The following is a 14,171-nucleotide window of genomic DNA, read 5'->3' on the forward strand; positions in this document are numbered from 1 at the left end:
TTTTGTTCAACATCATCATTCTATTTTATCTAATCCAACACAGGCGGAGGCAGGAGCATCACCTCTTCCAGCCCCAACCTGAGTCACATAGTAAGTTCAAGAATGGCACTGCGCGTGGAGTCCTGCTTTCGAAACCTAAAAAATAAAAACTCCCACCCAACAAAGGAGGGATAAGCTGATTTACTGGAATCGAGTAACACATTTCTTTTAAGTATTATATCACACAGCAGTCATCATTTCTATCTTTCTCATCGTTCAAGTCTGCTCTTCTAATCCTGTTTCTACCGTGCTTCAGCCCTTTCTCACTTAAACGTCATTCTGGCTTTTCTCAACATTTATGTGCTTCTTGATCAAGGTTCTTCTTGTTCTTGGCTTTAGTAAGCATTGAAAACAGATGCTTCCTACACCAGAATTCTCTATCGTACACATTTCCACCCTCAAATCCTGAGGCAGCCTTAGACACAGAACATTTAACACTAAATGCTGTCTTCCCATACTCGCTCCACCCGCTTTACTCATCTCCATTATTGGTGTTCCTTCAGACTCCACCCAGTGCTTCAAGCTAGAAACCTCAATTGCTGTCATCTTTGACTAGATCTCTGAAATCTGTAATTGATTTTACTTCATCTCAACTGACATGTCCTTATCTCTCACCTGAAATAGTTATGCCACATGGCCTTATCCATGCCTTTCCAGCCTCCACTCTTTGTCTCTTCTGAAATGAAAGCATAGTGATTAGCAAGCATTTTTATAAATCAGAGATCTGGTCAACCTCCTGCGGTGGTTTATATTGACTGCCAACTTGACAGTTACCTTGGAGACAAATTTCTGGGCATACATGTGAGGGATTATTTTAGTTTGGTCGTGATGTGAAGACCCATCCTAACTTCCAGACTGAAGTGATTGCTTTCTGGTTCCTGACTATGGGTATCATGTGGATGGGTATCATACTTACCCCCATGACCTGCCAACATGACTTTCCTGCCATGACTCTACCCTCCAACTGTGAGCCAAATGTGAACACTTTCTCCCTTAACTGGATTTTGAATTTTTTTCCCCCCAAGACAGAGTTTCTCTGTGTAGCTTTGGAATCTGTTCTGGAACTCCCTCTGTAGACTATGCTGGCCTTGAACTCACAGAGATCTGCCTGCCTCCGCCTCTCTAGTGCTGGAATCAAAGGCATGTGCCACCACTGCCTGGCCCTGAATTTGGAATTTTGTCAGTTATTGCATACAGCAATGCCAAAGGTAAGTAATACAGTGCCAGGGGAGGGCACCAGAGACCCTGGAACTGGAGTCATAGTTGCTTATGCATAGGGGTGCTGGAAATTGCAACCTGGGTCCTCTGGAAGAGCAACTGGTGCTCTTAACCTCTGAGTCATTTCTCCAGCTCAACGATTGAGCAAGGTGAACCAGCTTCAGCATAAATTGTTTAATAAAAGCCCAGTCTCTCCTCACCTTCACACTTTGCACACCCCCTTTAGGACAAATAATTTAAAGTCGAGAAACCCAACTTTTCTTTTTTGTGGTTTTTTACATTTTAAACTATTTTTATACACATTAATGTTTTCCTTGCATGTATGTCTTCTGTGTGGTGGTGCCAGATCCCCTGGAACTGGAGTCACAGTTATGAGCTGCTGTGTGGCTGTTGGGGATTAATCCCAGGCCCGGTGGAAGAGCAGCCAGTGCTCTTAACCACTGGGTCATCTTTCCAGACCTTTAAAAAATGTAATTTTTTCCCTGATTTTTCAAGATAGGGTTTCTCTATGTCTTAACTGTCCCGAAACTTGCTTTGTAATATGAGACTGGCCTGGAACTCAGAGAGATGTGCCTGTCTCTGATTAAAGGCATGTAAATCCAATTTTTAAGCATGTTTAAGCATAAACAGCATATGTTTATAATGAATTCATATAAGACTTAAGTTCTTGTGTTAATATTATTTAACAAATCTTTGATCTATGTGCCAGTTTTTGTCTACTTTGCACAAGAAGAGGGAATCTCAATTGAGGAATTGCTCCCATCACATGGGTTGATGAGCCCATATGTGCAGCATTGCTTGATTGCTGACTGTGGAATGACCCAGCCCAGTGTGAGTTGTGCCATTCCTGGGCAGGTGGACCCATATTGCATAAGAAAAGTAGTTGAGCAACCCAGAGGAAGCAAGCTGGAGGAAGGTAGGCCATAAGCAGCATTCTGCTTCCATGTTCTCTGCTTCAGATCTTGCCTTCAGGTTTCTTCCTGGAGTTCCAGCCCAAGCTTTATCAAGCTTCCTTCCCACAAGTTGCTTGTGGTCAGTGTTTTATTATACCAACAGAGAGGCAAATGAGGAGAATGTTCACTTTGAATTTATTAAGGCAATCATGCTTCCAACCTTTTAAAAATTCATACTCTTTCCTTTTCTTTTTTGTAGATCAAATCCAGAGCCTTATACATTCTAGGCAAATGCTCTGCCACTGAATTTAAAATTTGCAGTTTGCAAATTGAATGCCAATTACTAACCATGCTAATAAATTTTTAAGCACTACTAAATTTGTAGTAGTTTGAAGTACTGTGCATTCTCTCCATCAAGGAAGAGCAAGTGTGAAACTGTTATCACTTATTTTCCACAATGAAATTGTGACTGTAATCAATGACATGGGCTCTGTAACAGTTACTATTTTGAAAAGGGACTTTTATGTTGCTCTAAACACAACATTAGATCTGCAGCCATTTATAGCTATGACTTTCACACTTCAGTGTTTTGTCATACTTGTGTCCCATCTGCTTAAATCACTTCTAGCGAGTGAGTCACCAATAGCTGCCATTCTGTGGTGTAGGCAACTTTTCTGAGTGGCTTTGACAAGCTGTCTTTCAAACCCAAGTCTTTGATTTCAAAGTCAGTTATTCCCCCCCCCCCCAGGAAAATTAAAGTGGCTCATTCATCTTCTGAAATATCATCTCTGGAGGAAAAAGTGAGGGATGAGGACATGGTGGTTCCAGGAGAAAGTTTTATTGTAGAGATGAGGAAGAAAACAGCAAGAGGGTTCAGACCGTACTGGGCCTTGAGAGGAGACAGGGACGGGACGGGAGGGGGGGGTAGTCAAGGATGAGAGGGGGAGGGGTACAAGCAGACTACTTAGCCAAAATGGCTGAGGTGATAATAGAGCAGACGCTGGGGGAAGGCAAGCAAAGCCCAGCCCCTAAGATGGAGAGGTTTAGGGGAGGGGGAGGGGGAGAAGTGCCCGGAGGATCACCAGTGTGAGCGTGAGACTAGTCCTGACACCCAGCAACCTCTATTGTAAACCCTCCTGAATCTGGTCTCGCAATGCTTTGCTCTCTTCTAATAACAATAACAAATCGGAACACCATTGTGTGTTAAACTATGTGCATAGTCTCATTTGGGCCTCACAAATTACCTAAATTAGATGCTATTATCTCCTAACAAGTGAAGTAACAGGCTGGAAAAGCCTTTCAAAACAAACAAACAAACAAAAACCTTGGCCAAGTTTACACAACGAAAAGTTGAGCTACAGTCAAGCAACAGAACACTGGGGTCTTTGTCGATGACCCTACAATCACACCAGGACATTTACAGTTTTTACCCTTTCGTTTAGGCAACCCTCGTTTTGTTTTTAATATCCAAAACATGTCTTATGGGATGGTTTCCCACTTATCTCGGGGTGCTTTTTTAATCCTGCTTCCTCCAGAAGGAACATCCTGTCTGCCTTGCCCCTCCTCCTCGAGGCAGGCAAAGGAGAATGGAGGAGCCAAAATAGAAAACGTCCTTATTCAGGGCTAAGGGCTGTGATGACTCTCCAGCAGCCTAGGAATCTTACAGCCATGATCTAGGAGCTGGGGCTCTGCAGCAAGAGTTGGTCTTGTTTTCTCTCTCCTTTCTGGGGAGGGATGGAGGCATCCCTTTGGGAAGGTGTATTCTTATAGGGAGGTTGTCATCATCAGAAAGCCCCAGATGCTTGTAAAGGCCTTGTTTTATAGTATGTGATCAAATGTTAAAGTCAACCCGCATGCTATCTTTTCCATTCACAAGGGTGTACCATTCTGGCTCTCTCTCTCTCTCTCTCTCTCTCTCTCTCTCTCTCTCTCTCTCTCTTCTTCTTCTTCTTCTTATTATTATTATTATTATTATTATTATTATTCACACACACTTTCTCTCATTGTCCTCAAACTCCAGGTCTCACCTCACGCGGTCCTGCTGGTCCAACCTCCTCATTAGCTAGTATTACAGGCTTGTGAAGCCATCATAATTCCACATTCTCATGCGTTCTTCAAAACAGGTCAGGTTGTTAGATTATGTACAAACTATTCCCCCTTAACCCACATACCTTCCCTACACACCCTCAGGAGGTAGTGCAATTTCTTTTCCTTTTTTAGACATAGCTCTGTGGTCACTTTTGTCTCGGAAAAACACTTGAGTTGTGACTAGGTGAAAGGAGGCATAGAATGTAATAGAATGTAATAGCTTTTCCTATTTCAACAATTTCCTTTTTTTTTTTTAAAAAAAAGAGAAAATTTCAAATGTCTTTTATATGCTCATTTATTTAGATACAAAAACTTAACCAAGTAGACAAGCTGATATGATTACTCTATATCCTTTAGCTGCTTTTATATCTCAGCTGTATTTTTATAACTCCCTAGTTTATTTTTATTTCCCTAGCTTATTTTGAAAACAATCCTTTCTGATATGTATCCATATCTGAGTTAGCAGGAGGTGCAGTGATTACCTGTACCTGCCTGTAACTTTTAAAAATGCTGATTGGGAATGAATAGTTATTAAGTATGTATGGAGGGCAGCATTCTGTCACTGACATACACCCCCAGGTTTTGTTTTGTTGAGCCAAGATCTCACTAAATTGCTCAGTTCTGGCCTTGAACTGGCCTTTTCACTGGCTAGTTACAGGCATGTACCATCATGCATTTTCAACTTTCAAAATTAACTTTTTATACTATAGTCAACTTCTAGCTAACATTTGAGTTTTATGTCCACATAAAACAGCTGTATCAAGTAACTAGAAGATAAATGGTATATAAGTTTCCTTTTAGGTTTGTCTTTAAAAGGTCCAAAAAATGTTAAAGAGGCTAAAGATTAATTTTACCCGTCTCTTTCTTAACTTTTACATATACATGTGTGCACTGCGTGCATATAAACTAAAGCTTCTAACGTAGGCTAACATTGCTACAGTCAGAGCTGTTGTGACTCTGTAAGAAGCCCAGGGCAGAGAAAAGGGACCTATGGGTGTTGGTAGCTTGAATTACACTAGATCATCCAGTTGGTTCTGTGCTCCAAGTCTGACCTGGGCCTTAAGAATATTTTAACTTCCTTGCTTTTTGTTTTGTTGTTCTATATTTGTTTGTTCTAATAGTTCTTAATCAGTACAAGGCAAGAGGTTCAACTATCCTCCCCCCCAATAGCTTTTGTAACTTGTAAAGGCCAATCAAAAGTTGCTTTTAATGTTAATCTTCTGTAAATACAACTGGTTTCCACCTACAATTACTCTGAAGATAAGACAGGTACTGTGTCAGCTGAGGAAAGGTAGGGCCTGAGGACAAGGAACATTATCTTACTGAAGCATGGGATCTGAGAAAGGCGGCGTTCTGGGCGGAGACTGTGGATGTGTCACTTGGCCAGGGACAGGACTTGGCCAGCACTAGGTGGCCTTCTCCTGTATAGTAAAGCTCTGATAGGATCCATGACTGTCATGCCAGCCCCTAAGTAGGAGTCAGTCCCATAACAGGCATTTTTGTTTGTTTGTTTTTCAAGACTGGGCTTCTCTGTGGTTTATAACAGGCATTCTTATAATGAGTTGTTAAGGGTCATATGTCCAAGTAGTTCAATATTTGCTTTGTATGACCTTTGTCAACACACCCAAAGCTTGATTACTTTAAAATATCTCAGACTGCTTTCATCCAAACACATTATTTGTGGCAAATTCTTGTTTGCCAACCTGGCATGCTTCATGCATTGCTAACTAAAACACCGTTTTTCCCCACCTCAATGGGCTGCACTGTCTACCTGCCAAGCATCTTAGAGATTTATATCTTTTCCTAAAACCTGTTTCTGTAACAGGTGACCAGCAAAATGGCCCGGACAGACCAACAAGTGCCTGCCTACTTAGGCTCCTGTTCAGACACATGCAAGAGATGATTAAAAGTGAGGTGAACTGGCTGGAGGAGCGGGCTTGGACAACACATTTGTCCCACAAGCATGAGGACTAGAATTTCAATCCGCAGAAGCCACATAAAGCCAGGTGTCTGTATCCCCAGCTCTCTTTAGGCAAGATGGGAAAGGCAACAAGGGGTCAACGAGGGGTCAGTTAACTTGCAAGCAGTGGTTAGCAGAGATAGAAGGTGAGACCTGATGCCCAGGGCTTTCCCTGACCTCACTTCTGTGCCCAAAGTCATACACATATTCATACACGTACACCAAGTAAAGCTAAAAGTGGAAACTATCTTTCCAGGTTAACGCAGCTAGAAAAATATTAGAACCAGGACTTCAATGTGGGCTTTCCATTTAAAAATTTCTATCATGCCTGTGCATGTGTGGTGAGGTGGTGTGTGTTTGTTTAGGGATGTCAGAGGACAATCTTCGGCCATCAGTTCTCTCCTCCATGATGGTTCGGTTATCAAACTTAAGTCATCAGGTTTGCATGACAAGTGCTTTTACTGGCTAAGCCATCTCCCTGACCCCAGACCTTCTCACTTCTAGGACATGCTGTCAATTTTCCTCCCTTTAAGGCTAGAATAACTAAGGGAACCATTAAAGTACAGGTGTTGGCTAAGGGCACGAACTTAGCAGAAGGAAACTGAGTAATAAGCTGCGATGGTCCAAAGGGCTACGCCAACAGAGCTATTTGTGGAGCAGAAAGTTGAGTTCGGAGGAAAGGAAGGTAGACGAGAAAGAGAAAGTCAGTGATGGAGGCAAAGACACGCTTAGGGGGAGGTGAAGAAATGATCAGAGCCGCAGCAATGGGGCGCGGCTAGACCCCGGGAACCCCACAGGCCCCGCCCACCCGCCGAGCTCGCCCCGCCCCCGGCCCTCTGCCCGCCCCCGGCTCCTGGCCCCGCCCCCGGTCTCTTAGGTGATGCTGCAGCCAAGATGGCGCTGGCGGCGGCCGCGGCGGCCTGAGCGTCATGCTCCGGGCTCTCGGCGGCGGCTGCGGCGGCTGTGGCCTCGGCCGGGGCCTCGAGTCTCTCCCGAGAGCGAGCGCTCCAGCGCCTCTCCTCCGGCCCTGTCCCTGTGAGGCGGGCCCGAGGGGAGATCGCCGGCCGTGAAGAGAGGAGACCGTGAGGGGCAGCGGAGAGAGCGGCGCTCGAGCCCGCCAGGCGCCATGGCTGGGATCATCAAGAAGCAGATCCTGAAGCACCTCTCCAGGTCAGCGAGCGAGCGAGCGAGCGAGCCGGGCCCTCCGCACCCGGGCCGCTGGCGCCCCCGGCCGGCCGGCCGGCCTCCCGAGTCACGCGGACGCCGGCGGGGCTCAGCGGCCCCGGGTCTCGGCCGCAGTGACGTCCCCGGCCCGCCCGGCGTCACCCCGCTGCTGGCCGGCTGCGGGGGCTGGAACCCACCGGGTCGGGCTCCGAAGCTCCCGGGTTCGGCGCCGAGCGGTTCCGTTAGCCGAGGGCTGCTCGGGCGTGTGTGTGTGTGTGTGTGTGTGTGTGTGTCTGTGTGTGTGTGTAACTGTGTGTGTGTCTGTCTGTCTGTCTGTGTCTCTGTGTGTGTGTGTGACTGTGTGTGACTGTCTGTGTGTCTGTGTGTGTGTCTGTGTGTGTGTGTGTGACTGTGTGTGTGTGTGTGTGTGTCTGTCTGTCTGTGTCTCTGTGTGTGTGTGTCTGTCACTGTGTGTGTGACTGTGTCTGTCTGTCTCTGTGTGTGTGTGTCTGTCTCTGTGTGTGTGACTGTCTGTGTGTGTGTCTGTGTGTGTGTGTCTGTCTGTCTGTGTCTTTCTCTCTGTGTGTGTGTGTGTCTGTCTGTCTGTCTCTGTGTGTGTCTGTGTGTGTGTGACTGTGTGTGTGTGTGTGTGTGTGTGCACTCTTGGGGCTGAGGCTGCTTCCCAGTAAACGTTAACCTTGCAATTGTTCTCGGTGTCCCCTACCTGACGCTCCCGCTCCGCTGCACGGGAGGGTGTGCTTGTTTGCACAGTTGGGATTTGTTTTAGGTAAATAAGCAGAGTTCTCAGCTCAGGCAAGTTCTTTGTGGAGTCGTTTCTGTTCCCGCACCGTTCTTGCTGAAGAGTTTTCTGGTTTGCTACCTAGACCCTTTGGTTCAGGGAGTGAACGTCTCTGGTATTTGAACCCAAGACGATTCATTCTTTCCATTTCATAACACAGTTTTAGTCAGGGACATGACTCAGTAAACTGGCACTTTGTTTCTGCTCTGGGCTTCTCCATATTTGTCTCAAGACACAGGCTAAATGTAGGATCCCGTTCCAAGTTGGTGACAGGGAATTCAGGGCCCTTGGTTACGATGTCTTTCTCTCCTCTGTTATTTGTAAGTTAATGAATACTTTTAACTGATTAAAGGAAGGTACTCGGGTATAATGATAGACGTGTACAGCAAATAAGTCTTCATTCTCCCGATTTATTTATTTATATTACAGGTGATACATTGAGAACACACTGAACAAAAACAACACAGCAGGTGCTGCCCTGGCATTAGATTGAATAACATTTAATATGTAGTATATATACATAAAGTGTTGAACTATAGCAAAGTTTGTGACCACGTATTTGGTTCTTAACATCACTACTTAGAAAGTGTGTGTGTGTGTGTGTGTGTGTGTGTGTATTTGAAACAGGTTATGTAGCTCAGGCTGTCCAATAACTCATGACATGTCCTAGGCTACCTTCAAGCCGGGTGTTGGCCTGCCTTAGCTTCCTGAGTACTTTCTGAGGTCTGTGCTCCCACACCTTGTTGGGAATTTTATTTATTTATTTATTTATTGAAATTTTATTTTAAAACTGTATAGATAGTGCAATACCGAGCCACCTTATTTTGGAGGAAAGTTTTATGTCTTTAAAATAATGTTTATTACTTAGGTAAGTCTGATTTATATGAGATACACTTTACCCTTTCTTAGCTCTGTTTCTATATGAAAATTCAGATCCATAGACAATGGTTTGATTGCCTATTTCTTTCCCAAGGATAATGGTACTTTACCACTGTGTGCCTAGAAGGAAATTTAATTCAGTCGATAAGTGCCTTAGGGCATTATCCTTTAATTCTCTTATACAAGTCCATTTGGAAAGAACTCTTAAGATTAAGGGTGGGAATGTAATGGCTTCCTTTTATCACATAGCTAATATCCACATATGTAGAATTAAGTACTTAGGATTACGTATAATCTTCATGGTTTCTTACACCTGTGTGGGAAAATGGTAATGGATGTTTCAAACGAGAAAGTTTCTAGAATACTAGCGTTTCCTTTCTTTTTAGTGGAAAAATCATTTGCAGCTTCTTTTTTAAGATTATTATTTTAGTTTTACATTACTAGTCCGTGTGTGGACATCTGTATGGGTGTCTGAGGACAGCTTGCAGAAGTTGGCTCTTACCTGCCACCAAGTGTGTTTTGGAGATGGGACTCAGTTTACCAAGTTAGTAGAGTACTTGCATGTCATGCAAGGAGCTCTGGGGTCAGTCCCCAACGTTTTATAATCCGTGTGTGATGACAAATTTCTGTAATCTCAGCACTCAGGAGCTGGGGTGATCAATTCAAGGTCATCCTCAGAAGTTCAGGGCCATCCTTAGCGACTTACTGAGTTTGAGACCAGCCTGGACTACTGAGAAACATTGTGGGGGTGGGGGATGAGGTGTGTGGTTGGTTCCTGTCCTGTTATAGAAAAGAAGAATTAGAAAAATGTCCAAGTCCTTAGGGGCTCTTTTGAAGGGACCTGTCCAGCAAGGAAGAGATCTGTGTAGACCAGTGGTTTTCTGCCTTTCTAATGCTGTAACACTTTAACACAGTTCTTCATGCTGTGGTGACCCCCAACCATAAAATTATTTTCGTTGCCACTTCATAGCTGTAATTTAGCCACTGTTATGAATTGTAATGTAAACACATGGTATGCAGGATATCTGATATACCATCCCTAAGAAAAGATCATTTGACCCCAAAGGGGTTGTGACCCACAGGTTGAGAACCATTGGTTTAGAAAAATAGAATGCTTGCTCTGAATGAACCTTAAGATTTTAAGGTTGAAACTAGCAGTGTTGGAGGCTGGACAGTTCTTTTGAAGTTGGCTTATTGGAAAAGTGAGGATGAGACTGACCCACACTTTAAACTGGGCGATTTAAGTATTTTAAGTCCATATTTCTGTTTGTTTTCTGAGTGCCTCTTGCATTAATGAAATTTGTGTACTTGACTGATGTGAACCCCAGCCATGGGGAGTGTGATGAGAGAAAGGAAGAGGTTAGAAATGCTATATTTTTTAAAAAAGAGAAACGAAACAGGAAATGCCCCTCAAGAAGAGATTACCCAGATATTTTAGACTAGAACAGGGCATGTGTAGGAGGTCGTTACAGGGGAGTCTTTTTCCCCACCTCTCCCCCTAATGAGGGGATATGAAGTTCTTTAAAACGTTCAAACAAATGTAAGAAAGGAAATTCAAGCAGGAACTACCTTTCATTTCACTTTCAGACCCTTTTATTTGTGACTGTGTGTGTGTGTGTGTGTGTGTGTGTGTCCCTGTGTGCAGGTGTGTAGGTATGTGTGCAGGGACAAAAGATACGCATTCAGTTAATCTGGGACCTCAAAGTAATAAGAGAGGTCCAAGTACAAATGTTTCCTTTCTGTCACTTAGCCTTAGGACATAGTCTGTTATGCACAGATTTTTTCTGGAGATGAGTTTGCCTGGTAGATGGCACCTTTTCTGGGTGGGGCCTTTATCTTGTTCCAAGCAGTGATTGCCAATCCCTGACACTGTTCCTGGGGGACCTTTGGCAGTGTTTTTGATTATTATAACTTGGAAGCTGTTCTGTTGGTACCTGGTAGGTGGAGAAGCTAGACACTCTCACAGCACAGTCATGTAAAATAAACACGCATCTGGCCCACATACCATGAGCAGAAAAGCTGAGAAACTGGTTTAAAATATGTAGTAGACGTGTATCAAATAATCGAGCTGGGTAACTTGGCTAGCAAAGGCTGTTTTGTCTGCAGACAAGAGAAATGCGGCTATTTATGTAAAAAGGGAAATGTAGTTGAAGCTGTTGGATGGGTCACAGATTCATGAAGCTCTGACCACAAACGCTGAGACAGGCAGAAGCCAGTTTGGCTTTTTGAAGCCCTGGGCCTTTATCCTAGAGCAAGGTGTATCAGCTTTGGATCTCAGACCAGACACTTTTTGGCTGTGGAGACTATTCCACCAAGTGTGGGTGTGGGGCATTTAATATTTCTAGGAATTTCCAGAAGTTCCCGAGGGATAAGACTGCTCCTGGTTGAAAATTTCACTTTGGAGTGCGGACCTGTTTCTTAGAACTCTTATTCTCTGATCCTTCCTGCCAAATTTTAAATTCTTGGGAGAGAAAAATCTTTATGGCCCAGTTGTAGCTATTCATAGATCAGTTTGTGGTGACAAAGATTTGAACAGTGTCTCAGTTACCTTTCTGTTGCTGTGAGGGGACACCATGGCCAAGGCAACTTATAAAAGAAGTCATTGCATCGGGGGCTCACATTTCCAGAAGAGGTCCCTGCGACCATCATGGTGACGAGTATGGCAGCAGGCACTCAGACACACCACTGCAGTGGTGGCTGAGAGCTTGCATCCATACCTACAAGGAGGAGGCAGAGAGAAAGCTAGCTGGGAATAACAAGGGCTTTTGAAACCCCAGAGCTCACCGCCAGTGACTTACCTCCTGCAATAAGGCCACTCTTCCTCTTCTTCTTTTCTCGTTTTTCGAGACAGGGTTTCTCTGTGGCTTTGGAGGCTGTCAGCTGTCCTGGAACTCACTCTGTAGACCAGACTGGCCTCAAACGCACAGAGATCTGCCTGCCTCTGCCTTCCGAGTGCTTGGAGTAAAGGTGTGCGCCACCAACCCCTGCTGATAAGGCCACACTTGTAGCCCTCCCAACAGGGCCACCAACTGAGGACCAAGCCTTCAGATACAGGAGCCTGCAGCGGGCTTTCTCATTCAGACCACTGCTGACAGCAAAGATCTGGCTATGGAGAGAGTTTTGAATCAAGAGTGCTGCTCATTTTGATGTCTGTGATTGGCTTAACTAAATTAGATTTTCACGGCCTCATCGGCCACGTTAAGGAAAGTGAACCATAACCATACCTGGGGCTGGATGACTACTAATAATCCCAGCTAATAGAAGGGTGTAATGAGCCAAGAAGTCTTGTTTGTGGAGTCTAGGAACAAAATCTAAAGTGGAAACACAGCATCCGCAAACGGACTTGGAGTAACTAATGTATTGAAAGGGGGCTGATATCCTTCAGAACCTAGAATCTGTCTTTTGCTGTGTTTGGAGAACCAGGTTTGGGAAGGTTCTGGGTTCAGGCCAGCTGCTAGGATAGGAAGAGGGGAGAGCCTTCTATGAGTTGTTTTGTAAACTAAGGGGAGACAGTTTGAAGGGGTGATTGCGGGCTGGGGAGATGGCTTGTAGGTAAAGTGCTTGCTACGCAACCATGAGGATCTGAGTTCAAATCCCTAGCACCCCCATAAACACCTGATGGAGCAGCGTATGTCTTTGATCCCAGGGCTGGGAGGGTCGAGACAGGAGGCTCCCTAGAGCTGGCTGGCCAGGGAATCAAGCTGAATTGGTTAGTTTCAGGTTCAGTGAGTCAGTCTATCTCAAAAGATTAAAAAAAAAAAAAAAAAAAAAAAAAAAGGAGGTGGAGTGATTGAGGAAGACATCAGGTATTAACCTCTGGCCTCTACATCTGTGCACACATATGTATATTCACATACACATACATACGCAGAGTTACTTTCCCAAGGAATTTTATCACTATTCAAAGACTAAATTTTAACGTTTTTTTTTTTTGTTGTTGTTGTTAAATTTTGAGAAAGGTCTTATGCACAGCCTTGCTTAGAACTATTAACCATATTAACCATTTTTAAGTATTTGTTTACTGTGTGTGGGGTGCAACCATGCTATGGTGTGCATGTGGAAAGTTAGAGGACACTTGTATTTGTTTATTGTGTGTGTGATGGGTGCATTCCATGGTGTGCATGTGGAAAGTTAAAGGACACTTGTGGGAGTCGGATATCTTCCCTGTGGGTCCTGGGAAGGGTACTTAGGTCAGCAGGGTTGGTGGTTAGCTAGCATCCTTACTCACTGAGCCATCTGATTAGCCCTTGCTTGGAACTCTTGATTCTTGCCTCCAGTTTCCAAGTGCTGTGAATTCAGGTTTGAGCCTGGGCCTGCAGCATGCGTCACTTCTGTGATAAAGCTTGATAATTTGTGGGCCTATTTGTATCCCAGGTCCTGAGTACTTACATATACCACACGTTGAGCATTACAGATGCAAGGATACTTTTAATTGACTATATTCTGGTGTAGGAAGCATAAACAGCATTTTTAAAAGCCTATTTCTAAACTACGCTGCTGTATGAAATTTGTGGGAGTTGGTTTACTTAGATCAGGCAACTGAGAGAAAACTGAGTTACTTTTGGACAAATGAATTTACTTTTGTTAAGATTTGAGATTACTTAAAAGTAATTTTTTTTTGGGGGGGGATGCTGTTTTTTCAAGACAGAGTTTCTCTTTGTAGCTTTGGAGCCTGTCTTGGAACTCGCTCTGTAGATCAGGCTGGCCTCAAACTCACAGAGATCTGCCTGCCTCTGCCTCCTGTGTGCTGGGATTAAAGGCGTGGGCCACCAACGCCCAGCTAAAAGTATTTTTTTTATATTCATTTTAATCTAATCCTTTGTGATATGTATGTTGATATAAACTATACTAGTTTTTTTTTTTTTTTTAAACAAACTAATTACCGAGTGCCTGCTTTCTATGAAATACTGCTCTGAAGTACTGAGAATATGGAAGTGAGAAAGAAAAATCCCTGCGCTCACGGTGTTTGCATTTTAATAAACAGTAACACGTAACAGGGTGTGTTAGGTGCTGTAACGGGGATAGGGATGGGTTTCTAGTCTGGCTGGGCTGGTCCGCCATGCTCAGCTGGACTGTACTTGACCAGATCCCTGGAAGAGGTGGAGGAGCGGATGCAAACAGCCCGAAGGTG

The 14,171-nt window shown here is 44.2% G+C and overlaps 1 protein-coding gene across 1 annotated transcript in view; it reads left to right on the forward strand.

Moving 5' to 3' along the window:
- The first annotated feature begins 7,053 nt into the window (after positions 1–7,053).
- Positions 7,054–14,171, forward strand: part of Bltp3b (bridge-like lipid transfer protein family member 3B) — a 65,812-nt gene continuing 58,694 nt past the window's right edge. The window contains exon 1 of the mRNA XM_051206337.1: positions 7,054–7,368. Coding sequence (XP_051062294.1) covers positions 7,325–7,368 — 44 coding nt within the window. The 5' untranslated portion in view covers positions 7,054–7,324. The remainder of the gene's footprint in view (positions 7,369–14,171) is intronic.

Source organism: Phodopus roborovskii, unplaced genomic scaffold, assembly GCF_943737965.1.
Source record: "Phodopus roborovskii unplaced genomic scaffold, PHOROB, whole genome shotgun sequence".
Lineage (NCBI taxonomy): Eukaryota > Metazoa > Chordata > Mammalia > Rodentia > Cricetidae > Phodopus > Phodopus roborovskii.